At 46.6% G+C, this 21,464-nt stretch overlaps 1 protein-coding gene across 4 annotated transcripts in view; it reads right to left on the bottom strand.

Moving 5' to 3' along the window:
- Window positions 1-21,464, bottom strand: part of LOC138677312 (diacylglycerol O-acyltransferase 2-like) — a 47,771-nt gene that overhangs the window by 17,746 nt on the left and 8,561 nt on the right. The window contains exons 2-8 of one of the 4 annotated variants that reach the window (XM_069767352.1): window positions 19,497-19,573; window positions 14,652-14,788; window positions 6,411-6,506; window positions 5,897-6,004; window positions 5,156-5,226; window positions 4,004-4,208; window positions 289-463 (exon numbers count right to left, since the gene is read on the bottom strand). In XM_069767352.1, coding sequence (XP_069623453.1) covers window positions 289-463; window positions 4,004-4,208; window positions 5,156-5,226; window positions 5,897-6,004; window positions 6,411-6,483 — 632 coding nt within the window. In that variant the 5' untranslated portion in view covers window positions 6,484-6,506; window positions 14,652-14,788; window positions 19,497-19,573. Of the gene's footprint in view, window positions 1-288; window positions 464-4,003; window positions 4,209-5,155; window positions 5,227-5,896; window positions 6,005-6,410; window positions 6,507-14,651; window positions 14,789-15,108; window positions 15,352-19,496; window positions 19,574-21,464 lie in introns of those variants that run through there. The other 3 variants (XM_069767351.1, XM_069767349.1, XM_069767353.1) reach the window with 3 other exon arrangements.

The raw sequence follows: 21,464 nt of genomic DNA on the forward strand, positions 1-21,464 counted from the left end.
TTGCAAATTAAAGAACGTCTCTCGTTCTGGAGGGGCCTGGCGGACTGTGTAATACTTTATTTCTCCAGTGGGGGTGCTGTAGGGGAATCTCACAGTTGCTGCCTGGTTTCTCCATTACTGGAGGTCGCTGCAGCAGGAAACCGTGTGATCAGTTGATCATTGGGGAATCCTGCAGGCAAAAAGGGATTTCCAAAGCGGTCTACCCCTTTAACGATATCTATTAATTAGAGCGGTGTTGTTTTTGTATTTTTGGCCACCCGCCACCCTGGAATTCTTCTTCGGACCTACCCATTTTCCAGGGCAAGTCTTACGAAGCCCTTCCGGTTGCTCAGGGTCACTGTATGCTCCCCTGGACTGCTCTGCAGGGACTCGGCCGCCCCTCCAACCACGATGAAGACCGCGTTTCCGGTGCCGCAGCAGGACAGCAGGTATCGAAGGCTGTCTTTACTTACAGGGATGGTTCCTGGGTGAGAGAAGAGGGGCAGAGGATGGAGAGTGATGGAGCCTAGAAGAGACCACAACCCTTATAGCATGCTTATTACAGAAGGAATGGCGCAGGCTGTGTGTAAGGTATAGGCGCACTGCGGTACATGCCGCTCCTGCCTAAAATAGTGCCCAAACTGCACCCATAACAATAGATCGCCACCTGGTGTTCATTCACGGGACTTCACTATACAATTTGGCTTTTATTGGAAATTGAACCTTAAAGAGTAACCGTGGTTTTATATACTTGGGCCGCGGTCACACTACTGTAGAATACGGGCGAGCACTATGTGAGAAAATATCGCCCACTCGGCCCAGTGTTAATCTATGGGGCAGCGCACATCACCGTTTATTTTCTCAGGCGTATTCGCATGCTGCGATTATCACCGAGACTCGGCCAATACAAGCTTATGGCTGCGAGAAAAACTCGGACACCACACGGACCATCAGTGTGACGTGTGAGAAATACGCTCACATTTTCGTCATTTCAGCCCAGTCAGCCGTTAAGTTCAATGGGGAAAAGCCAGTGAGAAATGTAAAGCCGTACGGATGTCATAGGGACACGTAGGTGCGAGAAAATCACATCATCGCATTGCACATGGACGACCATACGGAGAACATTGTGTGACCCAATTTCCATACATTTACTGCAGTGTGACCCCGGCCGTATTCCATAAATCAATAGTGCACATGGAGATAAGAGAGTGTGTAACTTATCAGAGGAATCGCCGGCCCCTCCTGGACGGAGCGTTCATAGTCCAAGCTCTCATTTCACTGCTAAAATGCATTGTCTTTCCCATTACTGTGATCGGAGAGGATAGTTGGTGCTCAGGAAATTCCAGGGAGAACTGTAATCATCAGCTCAGGTGAACTTGCAGTGGAAGACCTGTGTCTGACTGTAGCTCCTCCCCTCTGTATGTCTGTGTCTGACTGTAGCTCCTCCCCTCTGTATGTCTGTATCTGCCTCTAGCTCCTCCCCTCTGTATATCTGTATCTGCCTCTAGCTCCTCCCCCTCTGTATGTCTGTGTCTGCCTCTAGCTCCTCCCTCTGTATGTCTGTATCTGCCTCTAGCTCCTCCCCCTCTGTATGTCTGTATCTGCCTCTAGCTCCTCCCCCTCTGTATGTCTGTGTCTGCCTCTAGCTCCTTCCTCTGTATGTCTGTATCTGCCTCTAGCTCCTCCCCTCTGTATGTCTGTATCTGCCTCTAGCTCCTCCCCCTCTGTATGTCTGTATCTGCCTCTAGCTCCTCCCTCTGTATGTCTGTATCTGCCTCTAGCTCCTCCCCCTCTGTATGTCTGTGTCTGCCTCTAGCTCCTCCCTCTGTATGTCTGTATCTGCCTTCAGCTCCTCCCCCTCTGTATGTCTGTATCTGCCTCTAGCTCCTCTCCCTCTGTATGTCTGTATGTGCCTCTAACTCCTCCCCCTCTGTATGTATGTGTCTGCCTCTAGCTCCTCCCCCTCTGTATGCCTGTATCTGCCTCTCGCTCCTCCCCCTCTGTATGTCTGTGTCTGCCTCTAGCTCCTCCCTCTGTATGTCTGCATCTGCCTTCAGCTCCTCCCCCTCTGTATGTCTGTATCTGCCTCTAGCTCCTCCCCTCTGTATGTCTGTATCTGCCTCTAGCTCTTCCCCCTCTGTATGTCTGTGTCTGCCTCTAGCTCCTCCCTCTGTATGTCTGCATCTGCCTTCAGCTCCTCCCCCTCTGTATGTCTGTATCTGCCTCTAGCTCCTCCCCTCTGTATGTCTGTATCTGCCTCTAGGTCCTCCCCCTCTGTATGTCTGTATCTGCCTCTAGCTCCTCCCCCTCTGTATGTCTGTATCTGCCTCTAGCTCCTTCCCCTCTGTATGTCTGTATCTGACTGTAGCTCCTCCCCCTCTGTATGTCTGTATCTGACTGTAGCTCCTCCTCCTCTGTATGTCTGTACCTGCCTCTAGCTCCTCTCCCTCTGTATGTCTGTAGCTCCTCCCCCTCTGCATGTCTGTATCTGCCTCTAGCTCCTCCCCCTCTGTATGTCTGCATCTGCCTCTAGCTCCTCCCCATCTGTATGTCTGTATCTGGCGCTTGCTCCCCCTTTCCTTTCTCCCTGTTCCTTCCTCTCCTCTCCTTCCTCTCTTCTCCTTTCTCTCCTCTCCTTTTATTTTTCTCCTCTCCTTTCATTTCTCGCCTCTCCTTCCTCTCCTTTCCTTTCCCCTCCTTCCCTTCTCCTCTCCTTTCCTTTCCTTCCTCTCCTTTCCTTCCTTTCCTTCATCTCCTTTCCTTCCTCTCCTCTCCTTTCCTTCTTCTCCTCTCCTTTCCTTCCTCTCCTTTCCTTCCTCTCCTTTCCTTCCTCTCCTCTCCTCACTCTCCTCTCCTTTCCTTCTTCTCCTCTCCTTTCCTTCCTCTCCCCTCCTTTCCTTTCTCTCCTTTCATTCCTTTCTTTTCTCTCTTCTCCTTTCCTTCCTCTCCTTTCCTTTCTCTCATCTTCTTCCTCTACTCTCCTTTCCATTCTCTCCTTTCTCTCCTCTCCTTTGCTTCCTCTCCTTTCTTTCCTTTCCTTCCTCTCCTACCTCTCCTCTCCTTTCCATTCTCTCCTCTCCTTTCTCTCCTCTCCTTCCCTTTCTCTCCTCTCTTTCCCTTCCTCTCCTCTCCTTTCATTCCTCTCCTTTCCTTCCTTTCCTTCCCTTCCTCTCCTTTCCTTCCTCTCCTTTCCTTCCTTTCCTTCCTCTCCTTCCTTTCCTTCCATTCCTCTCCTCCCCTCTCCTTTCTCTCCTCTCCTTCTCCTTATCTTCCTCTCCTCTCCTTTCCTTTCTCTCCTCTCCTTTCCCTCCTCTCCTTTCCTTCCTCTCCTCTTCTTTCTCTCCTCTCCTTTCCTTTCTCTCCTCTCCTTTCCTTTCTCTCCTTTCCTTCTTCTCCTTTCTTTCCTCTCCTTTCCTTCCTCTCCTTCCCTTCCTCTCCTCTCCTTCCATTCTTCTCCTCTCCTTCCCTTCCTCGCCTCTCCTTTCCTTCCTCTCCTTCCCTTCCTCTCCTCTCCTTCCCTTCTGCTCCTCTCCTTTCCTTGCTCTCCTTCCCTTCCTCTCCTCTCCTTTCCTTCCTCTTCTCTCCTTTCCTTCCTCCCCTCTCCTTTCTCTCCTCTCCTTTCTCTCCTTTCCTTCCTCTCCTCTCCATTCCTTCCTCTCCTTTCTCTCTTCTCCTTTGTCTCCTCTCCTTTCTTTCCTCTTTCTCTCCTCTCTTGTCCTTCCTCTCCTATCCTTCCTCTCCTTTCCTTCCCTTCCTCTCCTCTCCTTTCCTTCCTCTCCTTCCCTTCCTTTCTTCTCCTCTCCTTTCCTTCCTCTCCTCTCTTTCCCGCAGGAGGCAGCAGATCTCCCTGATGAGATTTATTACACAGTTTGTTATTTATATGTGCGCTGTTCATTTATGATATAAAAGTTAAAGCAATGGATCCACTTTCAGTGCAAAAACACAGTTGAAACATTGCTACAGAGAGCAGGCGAAGCCGTACAGGGCTGGTAGATTTAGTTCTTGGCACCTCCGGGCTTCTCACCTGCCGACATGATGTAGTCACGGTATATAGGCATCCTGAAGAGCCCGGCCAGAACAGCCAGCCATGGGCGGACTCCCGGATACATCTCAGAGAAACCGGTGGCCTCAGTAGCAAAGTTACAGAAGGACGAAGCTGAGAAGATTCCGTGGGGGTGACACCCAAGCACGTAGTTCTTGTCGGGGCTAAGCGGAGCTGCCTGAACGAGCTGTTAGGGTACAAAACCACAAAGCGCCATAAAAGCATAAATGAGCCGATAAGTTAAAACATCATACTAGAAACTGTAGTCTAATGGGGGGAAACCGGTGTGGGAAAGGTGGCAGATAGGGTGGCAAAAAGCCTATTTGCTTTTGCAATGATAGATAAAAGGCTAGAACATCAAAGGTAATCTTTGGCCTGGACAAAGGATATCCCGGCCACAGCTTTGCTTAATTTTGCCAGAAATGATTGGATCAAGCGTTGACTTGGACCGACTAATTTTTCAGTATATCCTGGTGCTCTAATAGAAGTGTCATGATGACCCCTTATGAGCAAAACACAGGGACTTCTCTGCCCAAAACCCCTTCTAGGAGTGAAGACATGCTAAGAATGAGGGTCTCCAGCGCTGGAGGACTCATGACAACCAACCATGTGGTCGTCCATTCCATTCTCTGGTCAATGCACAAAAAATAATGGCAGCCCATATCGGTCTTCTCTGCCAACATCGACTGATTGGCTCCGGGTATGTATTGTGTAAGGAGATTACTTTTGACCTTGAAAAAGTTTTGAGATCAGATAACAGGCGGAATAAAAAACACAAAACTGTGGAAATGAAGATTGACGTTGTTGAATTTAGCTCGAAACACATACGGACAGAATGAAGTTCGCTCTTAATTTTGGATGTACAGCAGAAAAAGAAGACCCAAGTCATCGAGAAAGATGATCCAGATCAGAAGAGATGAAGGCACAGGTGAAAGAGGAAGACCTCCAACGAAATGGATGAAGGCAATCGCCAAGATCATAAACAAAACAGAACACAGGACGTTGAGGAGAAACTCCTTCCTCACCAAGAGGAGATCCCTTCTTGGCAGCATCTAATGATGATACTACTTGAAATATGCCAAAATGATATACAAAATATTAGATTTGCTGCATTGTGTGTAGTATTGAGGTTACCTTTATGGGGAAGTAATCTCTGAAATGCTTCCAGATTGTCCATCTCCTCACCCATTCTATTCTACGACCACCTGTCGGGAAAGACAATGTAGAATAGAGAAATGCAAAAAAATGGTCCAAAATAATGTTTTTCTCAATGCTGGATGTTATCGAGATTGAACTGGCCCATTAAAATGACAGAGGATCATCCAGTGGCACAGACATGATAATGGACCTCAAAGGTCCAGCAGAACACTACTCCTTTTGGAGGTGTCTTTGGCACCAGTCATTTACCTCTAGGGTCTTTATCTTATTAAATGATCTCATATAGCCTATTGGTGGACTTACAATATCTATACACATGTTCTGTTTGGATGGAGGTTAGGTCCTCATTATCATCTCTGGTAGCCTAAGGAGCCCAAGTCCAACACTGGATCTAACAAAAATTTTGGAGATCACATGACACATTCCTATGGTTTCCTATGTTCTGTGGTGATGTTAGGCTGTTGTGTCCCATCATAGAGTTTAGTGTTGGTTCCAGAAACCCCTGAAGATAGTGAAGCCTTGATCATTTAGACTGAAAATTGGATAGGTTTACGATAAAATTTGGGTCCTTCTTATTGCCACAATTCCAGTTTGAGGAATTAGTGATGATCCTAATTAATCATTTTTTCATTCTTTCCTAAGATGCTCATGGTATTTAATTTTCTGTGAGATTTTGTAAAAATTCAGTCCACGTGGTAAAGTTTAATTAGTCCATACCTTTCACTGGAGTGTCCCAATCGATTAGCAGCCAGGAGAAATACACCACAGGTATTATCCAGAAGGAGGTGAACACCAAGTACACTAAGAAGATGGTGAAAAATGTCCCTGAAAGGAGACAAAATACATTTGTAAAGACTAATGTGACACGAAAGTATCTGTACCTATAACATCTACTATCGAAAAAGATCCTGGAAAATCGGACCACAGATGTGGAGGAGTGTGTTGATCTTGTAGGGTGCAGTAACTTGTCCTTTGACATAATTTGAGGCATTAGTGGAGATGTAGTTCCCACAGTAGCACCAACCTCTGGAGAGATTGAGGTCTTGAAAGCATAGCGTTGCCCAGAAAAGAGGCTTATTACGTCTCGTTTGCACACCTCACAATAATCCATGCATGCAATGTATGTTCAGATCAGTCTGGGATCATTTCTAGGTTAGACTGTGGTCATGTCCAGTGAATATTCCAGACTGATAAACACAGTGTTATTAACTCTAATTTCCCTTCCACTCACCCATCAGAAGAAACGTCAACACCCACTGGAAAACGCTAATGGAAAGGACACGCTTTCTCACGGAGTCATCCATCCTGGGCCTCGTACTTGTATGACCTGCCGATGGAAGCACAAGCCATAACTTTGGTTGCCCACATTTAGGAAGATGGATCAGCCATGGATCTCAGGAATAATGGTCTTCTTGCTCTACACCTCTTCCTCCCACCCTTTAGACTCTCATCGCTTTATCATTGGCATTTGTAACCCTACTTGGGCTGCCATAGGTGAGGCTACTAATCAGACTTGAACTGATATTTTCCCTTCAACCACATAAGTATTGGAGTCAAGGGAAATGAGCGTTGTATATCTTATTTCGAAGATAGTATACAGCTTGAGATCTACATAGACTTAAGACCCAACCGGAGAGTTGATAGATCTGGCCAACTCTGCTACCTACATGGATGTTACTAACGGATGAAGGACTCATGATTATTTTTTGTAGTGACTGGTTCCATATTGGAAAATTCCTCAGATATATTGGAGTGTTTGCACTTTCATAATTGGTTTCAGTTGATAGAAGATGCTCAGAAGTGGGAGGAACTGTTATGATAGGCAATTCAGTAACACAATGTACATATCGATCAGAGCACATACAGTGATCTGACAATAACCCAAAATAATAGAACGAGCTCTGAGACGTGGAAACTCTGTAGACCGCAATTCCTGATCCTCTCCAAACACAACTAGAGGCAGCTGTGGATTGCGCCTAACGCTCCCTATGCAACTCGGCACAGCCTGAGAAACTAACTAGCCTGAAGATAGAAAATAAGCCTACCTTGCCTCAGAGAAATACCCCAAAGGAAAAGGCAGCCCCCCACATATAATGACTGTGAGTAAGATGAAAAGACAAACGTAGGGATGAAATAGATTCAGCAAAGTGAGGCCCGATATTCTAGACAGAACGAGGATAGGAAAGATAACTTTGCGGTCTACACAAAACCCTAAAGAAAACCACGCAAAGGGGGCAAAAAGACCCTCCGTACCGAACTAACGGCACGGAGGTACACCCTTTGCGTCCCAGAGCTTCCAGCAAAACAAATAGACAAGCTGGACAGAAAAAATAGCAACAAATAGCAAAGAAGCACTTAGCTATGCAGAGCAGCAGGCCACAGGAATGATCCAGAGAAACACAAGTCCAACACTGGAACATTGACAGAAAGCATGGATCAAAGCATCAGGTGGAGTTAAGTAGAGAAGCAGCTAACGACCTCACCAGATCACCTGAGGGAGGAAACTCAGAAGCTGCAGTACCACTTTCCTCCACAAACGGAAGCTCCCAGAGAGAATCAGCCGAAGTACCACTTGTGACCACAGGAGTGAACTCTGCCACAGAATTCAAAACAGTACCCCCCCCCTTGAGGAGGGGTCACCGAACCCTCACCAGAGCCCCCAGGCCGACCAGGATGAGCCACATGAAAGGCACGAACAAGATCGGGAGCATGGAAATCAGAGGCAAAAACCCAGGAATTATCTTCCTGAGCATAACCCTTCCATTTAACCAAATACTGGAGTTTCCGTCTTGAAACACGAGAATCCAAAATCTTCTCCACAATATACTCCAATTCCCCCTCCACCAAAACCGGGGGAGGAGGCTCAACAGATGGGACCATAGGTGCCACGTATCTCCGCAACAATGACCTATGGAATACGTTATGTATGGAAAAAGAATCTGGAAGGGTCAGACGAAAAGACACAGGATTAAGAACCTCAGAAATCCTATACGGACCAATAAAACGAGGTTTAAACTTAGGAGAGGAAACCTTCATAGGAATATGACGAGAAGATAACCAAACCAGATCCCCAACACGAAGTCGGGGACCCACACGGCGTCTGCGATTAGCGAAAAGTTGAGCCTTCTCCTGGGACAAGGTCAAATTGTCCACTACATGAGTCCAAATCTGCTGCAACCTGTCCACCACAGTATCCACACCAGGACAGTCCGAAGACTCAACTTGTCCTGAAGAGAAACGAGGATGGAACCCAGAATTGCAGAAAAACGGCGAAACCAAGGTAGCCGAGCTGGCCCGATTATTAAGGGCGAACTCAGCCAAAGGCAAAAAGGACACCCAGTCATCCTGATCAGCAGAAACAAAGCATCTCAGATATGTTTCCAAGGTCTGATTGGTTCGTTCGGTCTGGCCATTAGTCTGAGGATGGAAAGCCGAGGAAAAAGACAAGTCAATGCCCATCCTACCACAAAAGGCTCGCCAAAACCTCGAAACAAACTGGGAACCTCTATCATAAACAATATTCTCTGGAATGCCATGCAAACGAACCACATGCTGGAAGAACAAAGGCACCAAATCAGAGGAGGAAGGCAATTTAGACAAGGGTACCAAATGGACCATCTTAGAAAAGCGATCACAGACCACCCAAATGACTGACATCTTTTGAGAAACGGGAAGGTCAGAAATAAAATCCATAGAGATATGTGTCCAAGGCCTCTTCGGGACCGGCAAGGGCAAAAGCAACCCACTGGCACGAGAACAGCAGGGCTTAGCCCGAGCACAAATCCCACAGGACTGCACAAAAGTACGCACATCCCGCGACAGAGAGGGCCACCAAAAGGATCTAGCCACTAACTCTCTGGTACCAAAGATTCCAGGATGACCAGCCAACACCGAACAATGAAGTTCAGAGATAACTCTATTCGTCCACCTATCAGGGACAAACAGTTTCTCCGCTGGGCAACGATCAGGTTTATTAGCCTGAAATTTTTGCAGCACCCGCCACAAATCAGGGGAGATGGCAGACACAATTACTCCTTCCTTGAGGATACCCGCCGGCTCAGATAAACCCGGAGAGTCGGGCACAAAACTCCTAGACAGAGCATCCGCCTTCACATTTTTAGAGCCCGGAAGGTACGAAATCACAAAGTCAAAACGGGCAAAAAACAACGACCAACGAGCTTGTCTAGGATTCAAGCGCTTGGCAGACTCGAGATAAGTCAAGTTCTTATGATCAGTCAATACCACCACGCGATGCTTAGCTCCTTCAAGCCAAAGACGCCGCTCCTCGAATGCCCACTTCATGGCCAGCAACTCTCGGTTGCCCACATCATAATTTCGCTCAGCAGGCGAAAACTTCCTGGAAAAGAAAGCGCATGGTTTCATCACTGAGCAACCAGAACCTCTCTGTGACAAAACAGCCCCTGCTCCAATCTCAGAAGCATCAACCTCGACCTGGAACGGAAGAGAAACATCTGGTTGACACAACACAGGGGCAGAAGAAAAATGACGCTTTAACTCTTGGAAAGCTCCACAGCAGCAGAAGACCAATTGACCAAATCAGCACCCTTCTTGGTCAAATCGGTCAATGGTTTGGCAACACTAGAAAAATTGCAGATGAAGCGACGATAAAAATTAGCAAAGCCCAGGAACTTTTGCAGACTTTTCAGAGATGTCGGCTGAGTCCAATCATGGATGGCTTGGACCTTAACCGGATCCATCTCGATAGTAGAAGGGGAAAAGATGAACCCCAAAAATGAAACCTTCTGCACACCAAAGAGACACTTTGATCCCTTCACAAACAAAGAATTACATAGTAACATAGTAACATAGTTAGTAAGGCCGAAAAAAGACATTTGTCCATCCAGTTCAGCCTATATTCCATCATAATAAATCCCCAGATCTACGTCCTTCTACAGAACCTAATAATTGTATGATACAATATTGTTCTGCTCCAGGAAGACATCCAGGCCTCTCTTGAACCCCTCGACTGAGTTCGCCATCACCACCTCCTCAGGCAAGCAATTCCAGATTCTCACTGCCCTAACAGTAAAGAATCCTCTTCTATGTTGGTGGAAAAACCTTCTCTCCTCCAGACGCAAAGAATGCCCCCTTGTGCCCGTCACCTTCCTTGGTATAAACAGATCCTCAGCGAGATATTTGTATTGTCCCCTTATATACTTATACATGGTTATTAGATCGCCCCTCAGTCGTCTTTTTTCTAGACTAAATAATCCTAATTATTATTAGGATTAGAATTAGCACGCAGGACCTGAAAAACCGTTCTGACCTGCTTCACATGAGACTCCCAATCATCCGAGAAGATCAAAATGTCATCCAAGTACACAATCAGGAATTTATCCAGGTACTCTCGGAAGATGTCATGCATAAAGGATTGAAACACTGATGGAGCATTGGCAAGTCCGAACGGCATCACTAGATACTCAAAATGACCCTCGGGCGTATTAAATGCAGTTTTCTATTCATCGCCTTGCATGATTCTCACCAGATTATACGCACCACGAAGATCTATCTTAGTGAACCAACTAGCCCCCTTAATCCAAGCAAACAAATCAGATAACAATGGCAAGGGATACTGAAATTTAACAGTGATCTTATTAAGAAGGCGGTAATCTATACACGGTCTCAGCGAACCATCCTTCTTGGCTACAAAAAAGAACCCTGCTCCTAATGGCGACGATGACGGGCGAATATGCCCCTTCTCCAGGGATTCCTTCACATAACTGCGCATAGCGGTGTGCTCAGGCACGGATAAATTAAACAGTCGACCTTTTGGGAATTTACTACCAGGAATCAAATTGATAGCACAATCACAATCCCTATGCGGAGGCAGGGCATCGGACTTGGGCTCATCAAATACATCCCGGTAATCAGACAAGAACTCTGGAACCTCAGAAGGGGTGGATGACGAAATTGACAGAAATGGAACATCACCATGTACCCCTTGTAAAGAAAACAATGGAGGGCACCACCCAAAGAAATATAACCTATAGAAAAAATCCTGAATCCCCTTATATATAGCTTACCTAACCTATAGTGGTCCTTATAAATACATATAATAATTTTTTCTCTGGGGGACAGTATGTTGGCAGTTTTCGCCCTTATTGCTTATTAGTCATCAGTCTTCCATATCTCCGTATGTCCGTATGTGGTGCTAGTCTATCTTGTAACTAGGACGGATATTTAGTATGGTTGAATTATTGTATATTTATATTCTTTAGATATATGTATGTACCACTCTGATTCCCCTTTTTTGGAGGGTACGCTCTCACTGTTGTCTCAGCCTCCTCAGGTGCCATATACTTTATACTTTTTTCTGTGGGCTATGTCTGTATTCCTTGTCATTATGGGCATGTTTTGTGCTTTTAATTGTTTTTAATTGTGTCTTGTGCTTGTTAGACTGCTTAATTAAAATTAAAATAAAATATATATTTTTGATATCTAGTCACTATTGAGTCCTGTTGATCTCCCATACAACATGTCTTTTTCTCGATTGGTTCTATCACCATGTACCCCCTGACAACCCCAGCTGGACACCAACATGGAATTACAATCCAATACTGGATTATGGGCTTGTAGCCATGGCAACCCCAACACGACCACATCATGCAGATTATGCAACACCAGAAAGCGAATAACCTCCTGATGTGCAGGAGCCATGCACATGGTCAGCTGGGTCCAGTACTGAGGCTTATTCTTGGCCAAAGGTGTAGCATCAATTCCTCTCAATGGAATAGGACACTGCAAGGGCTCCAAGAAAAACCCACAACGTTTAGCATATTCCAAGTCCATCAAATTCAGGGCAGCGCCTGAATCCACAAACGCCATGACAGAATACGACGACAAGGAGCATATCAAGGTAACGGACAGAAGAAATTTTGACTGTACTGTACCAATGGTGGCAGACCTAGCGAACCGCTTAGTGCGCTTAGGACAATCAGAGATGGCATGAGTGGAATCACCACAGTAGAAACACAGCCCATTCAGACGTCTGTGTTCTTGCCGTTCAACTCTGGTCAAAGTCCTATCGCACTGCATAGGCTCAGGTTTAATCTCAGGTAATACCGCCAAATGGTACACAGATTTACGCTCACGCAAGCGTCGACCGATCTGAATGGCCAAAGACATAGACTCATTCAGACCAGCAGGCATAGGAAATCCCACCATGACATCCTTAATGGCTTCAGAGAGACCCTTTCTGAAAATGGCTGCAAGCGCAGATTCATTCCATTGAGTGAGCACGGACCATTTTCTAAATTTCTGGCAATATAGCTCTATCTCATCCTGAGCCTGACAAAGAGCCAGCAAATTTTTTTCTGCCTGATCTACTGAATTAGGCTCATCGTACAGCAATCCGAGCGCCAGGAAAAACGCATCGATATTACTTAATGCAGGATCTCCTGATGCAAGAGAAAATGCCCAGTCCTGAGGGTCGCCACGCAAAAAAGAAATGACGATCCTAACCAGTTGCGCTGGGTCACCAGAGGAGCGAGGTTTCAAAGCCAGAAACAGTTTACAATTATTCTTGAAACTCAGAAATTTAGTTCTATCTCCAAAAAACAAATCTGGAATAGGAATTCTCGGTTCTAACAAAGAATTCTGAACCACAAAATTTTGAATATCTTGAACTCTTGCCGTGAGCTGATCTACACATGAAGACAGACCTTTAATGTCCATTGTAACACCTGTGTCCTGAACCACCCAAATGTCTAGGGGAAAAAAAAGACAAATCACAGTGCAAAGGAAAAAAAATGGTCTCAGAACTTCTTTTTTCCCTCTATTGAGAATCATTAGTACTTTTGACTTCCTGTACTGTTATGATAGGCAATTCAGTATCACAATGGACATGGAGGTGAGAGCACATACAGTGATCTGATAATAACCCAAAATAATAGAACGAGCTCTGAGACGTGGAAACTCTGTAGACCGCAATTCCTGATCCTCTCCAAACACAACTAGAGGCAGCTGTGGATTGCGCCTAACGCTCCCTATGCAACTCGGCACAGCCTGAGAAACTAACTAGCCTGAAGATAGAAAAATAAGCCTACCTTGCCTCAGAGAAATACCCCAAAGGAAAAGGCAGCCCCCCACATATAATGACTGTGAGTAAGATGAAAAGACAAACGTAGGGATGAAATAGATTCAGCAAAGTGAGGCCCGATATTCTAGACAGAACGAGGATAGGAAAGATAACTTTGCGGTCTACACAAAACCCTAAAGAAAGCCACGCAAAGGGGGCAAAAAGACCCTCCGTACCGAACTAACGGCACGGAGGTACACCCTTTGCGTCCCAGAGCTTCCAGCAAAACAAATAGACAAGCTGGACAGAAAAAATAGCAACAAATAGCAAAGAAGCACTTAGCTATGCAGAGCAGCAGGCCACAGGAATGATCCAGAGAAACACAAGTCCAACACTGGAACATTGACAGGAAGCATGGATCAAAGCATCAGGTGGAGTTAAGTAGACAAGCAGCTAACGACCTCACCAGATCACCTGAGGGAGGAAACTCTGAAGCTGCAGTACCACTTTCCTCCACAAACGGAAGCTCCCAGAGAGAATCAGCCGAAGTACCACTTGTGACCACAGGAGTGAACTCTGCCACAGAATTCACAACAAGGAACCACCAGGAGGAAATGACTCAATAGCATATAATGATAAAGAATGATGGGTTTATGACCTAAAATTTTAGAAGAAAGGGTTCTATAGGAAAAACTCTCCACCTGACACTGGTTTATAACTCTTGTACCCTGTTATAAGAAAACATAGCGCTTCTGTTCTCTGACAGAGTGAGGAGACATAAACCCTCCTTACGTTACTCATTTTTGGATGTGTTCGTGGATGTGGGATTTGTGTTGGGTTTTCTATCTATCTGTAAAACATTTGCAGCGCCCCAGAGACCTGATCGTTGCAGTATGACGCTCTGCCACTAAGGGGAGTGATGGTACGTCTGATGGCACTAAAGGAGTTCTCCTGACCAGGTATCACCAGAACACATTACACTTCACACTCCGGCCACTAGGGGGAGAAAAAGGCTTTATTTATTGGGCCACTCCTCACACTGGTAAAACTAGGGGTTGGATGGGAAGTTAGTCAGAAGCTGACTGGGTTGGATTCAGGCAACATCCCGTGGCAGGGGGTGTTGCAGGGAGAAGATTCAGGGGGTGCCTGTCAGGCGTGGGAACCTGGCAGGTACCTAGCGAACAGAACAGAACGTAACGGAACCACGCCTGCACACCCCGCGGCGGTATTCAAGAGAGAGACACGAAGGGAAGGATATTGTGGAACAGTGTAAATGAAATCAAGCACAAAGGAGTACCAGTAGGAGTCGTGCCGTGAGACCGAGGCAACATCCTACTGAGGCGCGTAGCCGGTGGCCGCAACACCGCGGGAGTAACTGACTCTAGGACGTACTTTGAACTCCGCAGGACAGTTAATCATAGGTTGGCTGTCTACCTTACTACACCTACGAAGACATAGGGGGCAACGCGTGGAGAGGGGCGTCTCTAGGGTCCCCGAAGACCTCCAGGCCTTCCCGTCATACGGGTGCGTCCTAGCCATAACATTCCTGGAGGACGAGAAACTAGTAACATCTGGAACAAAAGAGAGAGAGAGCTGTAGAGAACGAACGAACGAGAACAGAAGTTGTGAGGACTATTCCGAATGCTCAGCAGGGTAGGACTACAACACACAGGCGCTAGTGGTAGGCAACAATTTCCATCTGCGAAGGGAACTCTGGATGTGCCCATCGGACCGGCCAGTCTCAGATAGCCCTGTTAAGCGTGCTCTGGATTGAGGATCCTGAAGTCTTCAGTGAAGAGGTAAAGAGACTGCAACCCTGTGTCCTCGTTATTGACTGCACCCTTCACCATTACCATCCACCTTACTGGGAAGCCCTGGGGACATACTTCACCTGTGGGAAGGTATACCATCCAGCTGTCATTCCATCACCCCAGCGGACCCCACAGCAGCGTCGGTCACCCTGACCGAACACCACAGGTGGCGTCACGAACCGCTGACAGACTGCACCACCTTTATTGGACGCTCCTTAGCAGGGTCGCGGACCGGGTCTAGCCACCGTGACAGCCTCAGAACCGAACCAGAGAGGCCCGGTACTGAGAACTCGTGGCCCTGTGTCTGGGGGCGCTCCACATTCCTGAAACGATAAGTAATTGCTTTCATCAGCTATCAAATAAACAGCTATTCATTGGAGGTGGAATATAATATCCCAGGGACCAAATCATAGGGAGCCCTCAAAGGGACTAATCATCTGAGGTCTCAACCACCCAGACTTCCTTCCCAGGTCAGTGCTTTTTATCTCAAATCGTAGTATATCCATACAACTGTGAAGGCCAAAGTGGATTGCAGATCTTTGGAAAGATTGCTTTGGGATTTCTCTAGTACCTCCACATGTTAGAAAGATGTGGATCCTCTGATGGCTGCCAGATAGCCTAACCAGACTTAAATAGGTGAGGTCTAAGAGTTAGATGAGAGAAGATCTTGGGTATGTGTTTTTTCCTATATGTGGCCACCATATGTAGTTAGATGGGCTGTGTGTCCCATGAATTTAAACCTGACCATCTCTCTGTCAATGTAGTTACATCTAGGGCAAACCTCTGGTGTGCATAGGTCCTCTACAGCCATGGGCAGTATGGTTTCCCTAAACGTGGCATGACAAATGTAGAATATGTTGTCCAAGAAGATGAGTGGGGAATGGCATCTGCCCAGGTTTGATAAGTGATGATGATGGCTACGAGCACCTTCCATTTCCCCTTTATATATCACTTAATAATCAGATCGGTGGTTTTACATTTCATCAGATCTTCACAAGAGTCACCTTGACCAAAATTCAGACATTAGTAAATTATTCTATTCACCCAACTTCATTCGAAGGGAATATCTTGAAGGATGCAATTACACCTTACATTTCTAACAAGCGCATTGTCGCGATCCATTTTTGGATGCGTGGCAGTTCTGCTTCCACTATGATTTAAATGTAGCTTTTTTCCTTTCAGGCCAAAAGGGGTTAATGTCAGTTTCCCTTGCTGGCAGTATACTGCAATTGCAGAGTTGCTGAGTCAGCTGATGTGGGTGGTGACCACTCCCACCATCCTTTAAATAGTCACTTGATGCATCAGTTGACTGTCGATGATAGAGCAATCTATGTTGACCAAGCCTGGAGTAAGGAGCTCTATGGCTGCAGTGGTGAATCAGCTGGTTTCATGGAGTTAGACCAGGTGCCTTTCTTCAGTTGTGCGGTGCTTTGCAGCAGAGAAAGTTGTTAAGCTAAGTTTGGTGTTTTCTCCTTGTCTGTCTCATGTTTGTCACTGTCCCCGGTTGTACCATCTGCAGTGGTAAGGCTAGCGCCCTTGCCAGCCATTGCACTAGCCAGGGCAGTGCTAGGTGACAGTGAGGGATGAGGTTCCTGATGGCAGTAGGGGCAAGGACCCGCTTACGGTGTTAGGGGTGTGCAGGGACAGGCTCAGGGTGCAAATCAGGAGGTGTTCATCACTAATTCCCTATCGGTAGGGCCTTCCTCTCCCCATTTCCATCCCATTGTGTGTGCATTGTTCTGTCCGCTTTCTGACCCCCTGTTGGGTCGTTACATTCTGCGACATTATCACCGACCAGTACTTTTTTCCAGTGAACCGATGACTCAAGCACAGACTTTTGCTCAGCTGATCCAGACCCTCACAGATGAGGTTAAGGAGCTGCGGTGTCAGGTGGTTCTGGTTCTGGGCTCTTGTCCAGGCTCAACAGGAACCTAAGATATCTCTCCCTGACAGGTTCTCTGGAGGGAGAAAAATTGTTGTTTTTTAAGGAGGCCTGTAAGCTATATTTCAGGCTCTGCCCTCGTTCTTCAGGGAGTGAGGAATAGCATGTGGGGATTATAGTCTCCCTTCTCAAGGGTTATCCCCAATCCTGGGCTTTCACTCTGCTGGCCGATTAACCATCTTTGCGGTCCGTGGATGAGTTTTTTGTGGCACTGGTTCTCGTGTATGGGGATTCTGATGGCGTCTCCCTGGCTGCTGAGACCGGCTTGCTGAGGATTACTGCTAAGAGTTTAGGAGGTGGGCCACTGACACGCAGTGGAACGACCCTGCTCTTAGGAGTCATTTCTGTCAGGGTCGGTCAGCTAGGCTACATGATACTCTGGTGCAGTTTGCAACTCCTGGGTCATTGGAAGCCACCATGGCCCTTGCTATATGGATGGATAGACATCTCAGGGAGAGACATGCATTGAATCTGCCCCCTGTTGTCCTTTTTAGGGAGGTGGACACACTGGTGCAGACGGACGAACCTATGCAGGTGGGAGGAATCTCTTCTCAAACAGGGTTGCCTGAGGTTCACCGTGGGATGGGGGCATGTTTCTACTGTGGTCTTAGAGGTCGTTATATTAATGTCTGCCCGTCTCACACCAAGTTGGTACTTCATCTCCAAAGCCACATATCCCTGGTCATGTGGAGGCAACCAGGGTGTGTATATTTTCGTCTCAGTGTACCATTCCAGCTGAAGTGGTGGTTGGCGGGGTTACTAATACTGTACAGGTGCTTGTGGATAGTGGAGCTGGAGTCAATTTGGCGGATTCTCTCTTTGTTCAGACCCATGGTCTGATGGGTAGGACGCTGGCGAGACCCATTCGTTTTCAGGCAATTGATTGTCCACCTTAGACAGGGGAGGGTGGCCGAAGTCATAGATAATATAAACCTGCATATAGGCACTCGTCATGAAGAGTCCCTGTCGTGCAACGTCTTAGAGGGTACGCCAACTTCCATCTTCTTAAGCCTTCCTTGTTGAAAAGACACAACACGGTCATTAATTGGCAGTCCAGGGAAGTAGTCAGCTGGGTCCAGTCGTGTAAGGACTGCTGCCTGGGAGCTACGATCTCTGCCGTCATTCTCCAACCTACCCCTTCTTCTCCAGTGGGGGCAGTTGAGGTGCTGCCAGGGAGTAGGGGAAAGTCTCAACCCTCACCACAAGTAAACCCTGAGTCTCAGAGTCCTCTTAGGAAGAGGGGTCAGGGGAGGGTGGTGGTTCCTTCTGTATGTAGTGAGGATAAGAGTTTAGTGACACAGGGGGACGCTTCTGCTGTCGGTTCCTCAAAGAGTTCACCATCCTTTGGAAAACACATGCGTGGAAATAAACGTGTAGGTCCAGACCTGAGTGTGAATGAGTACATGTGGGTGTCCACCAAAACATTATGTGGAAGTATGTTTCTGGGACCTGGAGTTCTAGGGTGATCTGGCCATATCGGGTGTCGCCCATTCTCAGCCTGGGGACTTTCCAGCTGGAGATTCCCCCAGTAGTGCATGTTCACAACGTATTCCACAGGTCAGCGCTCTGGAGATTTGTTCCTCCTCCTCCGGAGCCTACGTTTTTGCCATCTCCATTAGGCTGTGTTTGCCGTAAACATGAAGATCAGGTTACTGCAAAGGTGAACACTAGTGGATCGAGGCATCCTCATCGTACGTCGTTTCCGGTGAGGTCCGGTGTTAAGGGTCCTGAGGCCCCTCATTGAAATGAGGACACTGTCTCGATCCATTTTTGGATGCGTGGCAGCTCTGGTTCCACTATGATTTAAATGTAGCTTTTTTTCCTTTCAGGCCATGTGGGGTTAATGTCAGTTTCCCTTGCTGGCAGTGTACTGCAATTTCAGAGTTGCTGGGTCAGCTGAAGTGGGTGGTGACCACTCCCACCATCTTTTAAATAGTCACCTGATGCATCAGCTGACTGTCTGTGATGGAGCAATCTATGTTGACCAAGCCTGGAGTAAGTAGCTCTCTGGCTGCAGTGGTGAATCAGCTGATTTCGTGGAGTTAGTCCAGGTGCCTTTCTTCAGGTGTGCGGTGCTTTGCAGCAGAGAAAGTTGTTAAGCTAAGTTTGATGTGTTTTCCTTGTCTATCTCATGTTTTCAATGTCTCCTGTATTGTACCATCTGCAGTGGTGAGGCTAGCGCCCCTGCCAACCATTGCACTAGCCAGAGCAGTGCGAGGTGACAGCGAAAGATGAGGTTTGTGAAGCGGCGGAGGGAAGGACCCACTTAGGGCATTAGGGGAGTGCAGGGACAGGCTCAGGTTTGAGCTCAGGAAGTGTTCATCCCTCATTCTCTGTCGGTAGGGCCTTTCTCTCCCCATTTCCATCCCGTTGTGGATGTGTTGTGCTTTCTGCTTTCTGTCCCCCTGTTGGGTCGTTATATTCCGTCACTCGCATACTAAATAGTATGTAAGATAAAACTAAATTAATTCTACGTCATATCATAGAATCATAGAATAGAATAGAATATCAGTTTGGTTGTGTTACCTGGACATGAAAAGACGCCTTTTGGTCAACGAAGCTGGCCAACCTCACCCACCTTAACCATACGCAGCGGATATCACCTACAAAGATATATAAGGCACTGCATAAAGACACATCACTTATATTTATAGAAATTAGTTGTACACGGTGATTATCACCTGTACACAGTGATTATCATTAGAGTTGAGCGAATTTGTTTGGGTTCCCTCTTCTTCGGCAAGCTATAGCGCTTGCCAAATAAGCTGGAGAGGGAACTCGGCTTCCTGGATTGTGCCGGCCGATCAGCTGATCCGCACCTCAGCTGCATGTGTCGCGGCTGTGTCAGACACAACCCATGCATGGATAGACACATGCAGTTGCTGGCACGATCAAGGAAGCCGGGTTCCCTCTCAGATTATTCGGCAAGCGCTATAGCTTGCCAAATACAATAGAACCCGAACAAATTCGCTCAACTCTAATTATCACCAGCATATTCAGATGTCACCTGTACACAGTGATTATCACCTGTATATACAGACATTATCTGTACACAGTTATTATCACCTGTATATACAGTCATCACCTGTACACAGTGATTATCACCTGTTTATACAGACGTCACCTGTACACAGTGATTATCACCTGTATATACAGACGTCACCTGTACACAGTGATTATCACCTGTATATACAGACATTATCTGTACACAGTTATTATCACCTGTGTATACAGACATCACCTGTATACAGTGATTATCACCTGTATATACAAACATCACCTGTACACAGTGATTATCACCTGTGTTATGATCTGGTGGCCTAGGAGCAGCATGAGATGTACTCTGGAGAAGGTGGTACCTGTACTGACCGCAAACCCGGAACTTAGCACCGCAATTAGAAGTAGCCGTGGGGAGTACCAAACACTCCCTAGACCCCTCGACACAGCCTAAGAACTAACTTCCCCTAAAGACAGAAACGGGAAAACTATCTTGCCTCAGAGAAAATCCCCAAAGGATAGACAGCCCCCCACAAATATAGACTGTGAGAGGAGAGGGAAATAACATACGCAGACTTGAAATCAGGATTTAGCATAGGAGGCCATTCTAACTAAAAAGAAAGGATAGGACAGAGTACTATGCGGTCAGTATTAAAACTCTAGAAAATATCCACCACAGAACATACAAATCTCCACATCTGACTAAAGACATGGAGGGTATATCTGCATCTCCAGAGACACAGCTTGGCTGCAAAAAATCCTTCACAGACAAAGCTGGACAAGACAAAACATGAAAATGCACAGAACTATAAGGTCCACAGCAGGTGGATAGCAAAAACAAAGCCAGAACTTATCTTTGTAGAAATGAACAACAAACAGGAGAGACCAGGTATGGATGTGAATCCTCCAAAAACAATGGACAACTGGCACTGACTAAAGGATAAGGCAGGACTAAATAGCCCAGCCCAAATTGCAAAAAGTGGATACACCTGATAAATGCTGCGATCCAAAGACAGCAGCACTACCACTCATAACCACCGGAGGGAGCCCAAGAGCAGAATTCACAACACACCTGTATATACAGACGTCACCTGTACACGGTGATTATCACCTGTATATACAGACATCACCTGTATACAGTGATTATCACCTGTATATACAGAGGTCACCTGTACACAGTGATTATCACCTGTATATACAGACGTCACCTGTACACGGTGATTATTACCTGTATATACAGACATCACCTGTACACAGTGATTATCACCTGTATATACAGACGTCACCTGTACACAGTGATTATCACCTGTATATACAAACATCACCTGTACATGGTTATTATCACCTATATATACAGACATCACCTGTACACAGTGATTATCACCTGTATATACAGACATCACCTGGACATAGTGATTATCGCCTGTATATACAGTCGTCACCTGTACACAGTGATTATCACCTGTATATACAGTCGTCACCTGTACACAGTGATTA

Source organism: Ranitomeya imitator, chromosome 4 (assembly GCF_032444005.1).
Source record: "Ranitomeya imitator isolate aRanImi1 chromosome 4, aRanImi1.pri, whole genome shotgun sequence".
In the NCBI taxonomy this organism is placed as follows: Eukaryota; Metazoa; Chordata; class Amphibia; order Anura; family Dendrobatidae; genus Ranitomeya; species Ranitomeya imitator.